The 4240-nt window shown below is 48.1% G+C and overlaps 1 protein-coding gene across 1 annotated transcript; it reads right to left on the bottom strand.

The window, feature by feature from the left end:
* Positions 1-1292: 1292 nt before the first annotated feature.
* Positions 1293-3125, bottom strand: LOC117884050 (C2 calcium-dependent domain-containing protein 4C-like). The gene is made up of 2 exons (XM_034784113.1): positions 3021-3125; positions 1293-2691 (listed from the first exon to the last, which is right to left on the bottom strand). The coding sequence occupies exon 2, from the start codon at positions 2635-2637 to the stop codon at positions 1336-1338; it is 1302 nt and encodes a 433-aa protein (XP_034640004.1). The 5' UTR covers positions 2638-2691; positions 3021-3125; the 3' UTR covers positions 1293-1335.
* Positions 3126-4240: the final 1115 nt, after the last annotated feature.

The following is a 4240-nucleotide window of genomic DNA, read 5'->3' as shown; positions in this document are numbered from 1 at the left end:
AAATGGTTACTGCCAATCTGCTCCCCTCAGTTTATGAGCAGAGGGAAGCCAATGAGGGTAGCAATTGGCCAGGAAACACATACATCTAGGGGTTTGGTGCCTCCTCCTATCACTTTACTGAGTGTCTCAGGAACACTGATGGAGTTTATATTCTACTCCACTGCGTGGTAGGGAAATATTAACCCCGTTTCACAGTTGGGGAACAGAAACAGATGCACCGATTTGTTCAAGGTCACAAGTCCACAGCAGAACCAGGAATTCAGCCCACATTGTGACCTAAGCCCAGATCCTGAACCCAGCTCCATTCTTCTTCTCATGCTTTGCCCCTCAGACACCACTATCAAAGGCTGGCGGGGGGGGGGAGGGGGAAGAAGGGGAAGACTGGTTGCAATAGCTGCATCTCTCCAGTATCAATAACTGTGAGCCCCCTTGGTTATTTCCTAACATGATAACGATTACCAGCCAACACTGCTGCTTCCAACATCTCCTTGTGTGCTGCACAACCCAACCCAGACCAACCTCTTGCAGAGAGTGTGTATGGAAGATCTACATGCAGTCATCATTAGTGGTCCCAGGGTGTAGCAGAGACAGGAAGCCCCCAGGTCAGTGTCTTGGGTCTTCATTGAAGCCCCTTTTCCCCAAAGATCTGAATGACTTCCCCCTCACTGAAGGTCTGGTGGCCCTTAGCCCTGCCTGCTCCAAAAGGAGCTAAACTTATTACCCTTGATGAGAACATTCTAAACTTAAGGTGAATAAGAGGGAATTAAGTTCCTAGCCTCTGCTTTGTGCTTTACTCTTTCCCTCCCATTCCTGAATAAGGAACCATCTGGCCCCATAGCAGAGTAGAATTGGTTTCAAAACCAGCATGTCATGTCAAGGGCCCCCAGCACAAACTAACTGGCAGTGTTTTCCATCTAGATTAGAACAGTGTAAATGTTATTACCTTTCAAAACCAGTGTTATGTTTTTATTTGCTTTACTGTAGCATTTGTAAGCCCCAACCCAGATCAGGAAACCTTTGTGCTAGACATGTCAAACCTAGCCTTGATTTTAAAAACAATACTCTCCTTTAGAAAGGAAACCTTTGCAGAACGTTTTTATCTCCATAAGCCCGTAATAGTATTCCATGCAGCCATGGAAATTATTACCACCACACAAACCTAAGGTTTTGCTCTACAAATGATCAACTTACAATTAACATTGTTGTCAGTGGAAGAGCAGGTGACTTACCAGACAAAACCAAATAAAGGCTTTTAAAAAGTAATTTGTAAATAATCATTTATTTAAAAACACTTTAAAAATACAAAAATAAATATCTGCTTGCTTGCCTGGCATTTTAGATGGATAAAAGATTCACTAAACTCAGTTCACTTTCACCTAACACACTGTCTCTTTTCAAGCTACACCCTTTATTTGTAGCTTTCATCCTCACCGAAAAGCTGTACAGATCATCTTCTGCAATACCATCAAAGAAAAAATCCTCATTAAAGATGGGGTTTCTGCTTTTTTTTATAACAGTGCTTCTCTGCTTCTGAATTTTCCCTGGCACAAGAGAGAAGGTGATGCAGCAGTTTATACTTTTAGGCTCCACAGATGCATCATATAAACCCTCTGCACTGATTAGACGGAGTCTCAGCCTTCTGTTGTCTGAACAATACTCGGCTGACAGTCTCAACAATCCTCCTCTGTCCAGTAGCACTGTGCTCTCCCCAACAAGCCTCTCTCGGCCACAGGTAAGGTCTAGTGGGAAAATAGCGGAATGGGACAGGTGAAAGCTCCGCGTACGGAAGGACTCAACTAGCCCCTCTGAAGACCTCCTGGTGGCATTGGGGCTGTTATCATTGGAGCTGCTCTCATCTGTCGATAAGGAGTTGTTCCTTACCATGCTGGATTTGTTCCTTGCTCTCAGTGCCCTGCCAAGCAGCCCCTCTTGGCTCCGAGCTTTGAACAATGGGCAGGATCTGGGAGGAGATCTACTCAGCAGTGGGGAGCTGAAAGGAGACGAGTCCGTGGAAGAGGTAGTATCACTGTCCCCAGCGCCTTGCCTGTGCAGGAGCGGATGCTTAGGAAGCACTCTGGCAGAGGCAGAGCTAATGGCAATGGGGCTGGAAGCTGCCCCTCTGCCAGCGTAGGTATTGGCTCTGGATCGAGGCAGCATCAAGCTGGATAGAGAGCTGCTGCATGGGTCATTGTGGAAGATGGACTCCTTCCTCCTGGTGTGGGGACTCTCCAGCAAGGTGCAGAAGCCATAGGAGGTCTGGGCTTTGGGGAAATGGGGCACGGACAGCGCTGCCTGTGACTGTGGGTCTGAGTTGGAGCAGTCCTCCTCCAGGGCTGAAATCTCCTCGGCACTTTCTATCTGGATGAGATGCGGCAAGAATGGGCTGGGGCTACAATCGGCCATGCCAGGAGGATGTAGACTGGGCTCTGCCAGGCAGCGATCATGCGGAGAGGAAATGGTCAGTCTGGGTGGGATGCAGAACTCTGGGATCCTGTCTGGGGTTAAAATGTTGGGAAAAGTAGCTGCCCCAACCCGGACTTTCTCTGGCACCATCTGACCAGGCTGCAGCCCCAGGAAGGAAGGACTCAGTGGGTTGCTGTTTCCAGGTGATGCTTTCATCTTCTCCAAGAACCACATCACTGCAGCTGGATACAGAGAGGGAAAGGTCCTTGCGGCAGAGCTCAAGTTCACCTGCAAACAGAAGCAGAAGCACATGAACATCTTCTGACCGGCAGCAGCTAAGCAAAGCCCTGCCTGCATGCCAAGTCCCTTTCTATCCTGCTGCACCATTAACAACCTAGTAGGAGAAGAAAGTTTGCCTATCATAGCAACATCTCCCCCCACCTCAGCCTCTTATGGCAAAGGATAAAACTAATAGGTTACTACAGAATTTAAACAGTGTCCTAAAGAAGTTAATCTAAGAACTGATCGCATTTAACTAAGACTCAAATCCATGCTCTATAGCAGTTTCTCTCCATTAAATTCCATAAGGCTTCTCCACAAGTCAAGCTCACCCATACCTTTGCACGTTTAAGCCACTTGTTATTTCAGACAATTCGCTAAGAGCCCGTTCATCAGTGTCAGTTTAGCACAGCCCCTTCTTCCTGCTGCTCTGGAGAGCTCACTTCAATAGTGGGTAGAAAAAAAGCCAGGCTCTGCTTTTATAAGCAAGCCAGGCAGCCTCATGCCCAATCAGACACTGAAGGGGGGTGGAGGCATGGAAAGGGGAGATGCAACCAACTCCTCCCTTTGACAAATTTCCAAGCTGCTAAGAGGCTCCACGCAGTCCAAGCTGAGCTCCCAGCAAAGCTCATGCTGCCTCCGGCTTGTTTTCCCTGTTTCTCAAGTGCTAACAGCTGCTGCTACTGGGGGCAGGTGCACCTGAATCAAAGAAAAGGAAGGAGACACCCTACACTCCTCACCCCCCAGATTGCCAGGGCTGGTGGAGAAACTGGTGTGTACACACACACACACTTCAAATTCACTCGGGAACCAGATACTCTCTGCACCAAGTACACAGATCTAATGCATGATGCAAGAGGCCTGTGCATACAGCAGAAGGAGCCAAATTCATCCCTGGGGTAAAAACATCCATTGGCATCAGTGATGTGGTTCGTTGTACCACAGGAGAAGATGGCTGTGTGTGAGATAGTTCTTACCAGCTGGCAAGAGCTGAACTTTCATCACACTTTAGTGCATCAAGCTATGCCAATCCCAGTAGGTTCCCTTCTCCCGGGCATCACGGAACTATTGTCCTGGGCTGGGTCCATTCAGGGCCAGCTCCAGGCACCAGCGCAGCAAGTAGGTGCTTGCGGCGGCCAACGGAAAGGGGCCAAAGAATGACGTGGCGTTGGTACAGCTGCCGCTGAAGTGCCGCTGATCGTGGCTTCCCCCCCACCCACCAGCCACTTGGGGCGGCAAAAATGCTGGAGCTGGCCCTGGGTCCATTCATACTATTTCACGGTGAAGGGAGTTTGAATTCACCTAAATGCTCAGAACCACTGCATTTTGCAGCTGAATCCATAAGCTGCATAAGCCTATATCCCTCCCCATTATCCCCCTGCTCCAATTACCACTTGTTTTATTGTAATGTCTGTTTCATAAGCTGTTTCAAAATAAAATATCCAGAAACAAACAGTAACAAGTCACCTCCATGCTTCTGTTTATCTAGAAACTTTGGCACCTTTCCTGGATTTGAGCAGCAGAGAACATGGATTTTTATTTCCTTGACACCGCAATA

This window comes from Trachemys scripta, chromosome 10, assembly GCF_013100865.1.
Source record: "Trachemys scripta elegans isolate TJP31775 chromosome 10, CAS_Tse_1.0, whole genome shotgun sequence".
Taxonomy (NCBI): Eukaryota; Metazoa; Chordata; order Testudines; family Emydidae; genus Trachemys; species Trachemys scripta.
This window is presented reverse-complemented; position numbering and strand designations above follow the sequence as displayed.

What these genes read in the sequence shown, in the direction of transcription:
- LOC117884050 (XM_034784113.1), bottom strand. Translation starts at nt 2,637, where the DNA reads ATGTGGTTCTTGGAGAAGATGAAAGCATCACCTGGAAACAGCAACCCA.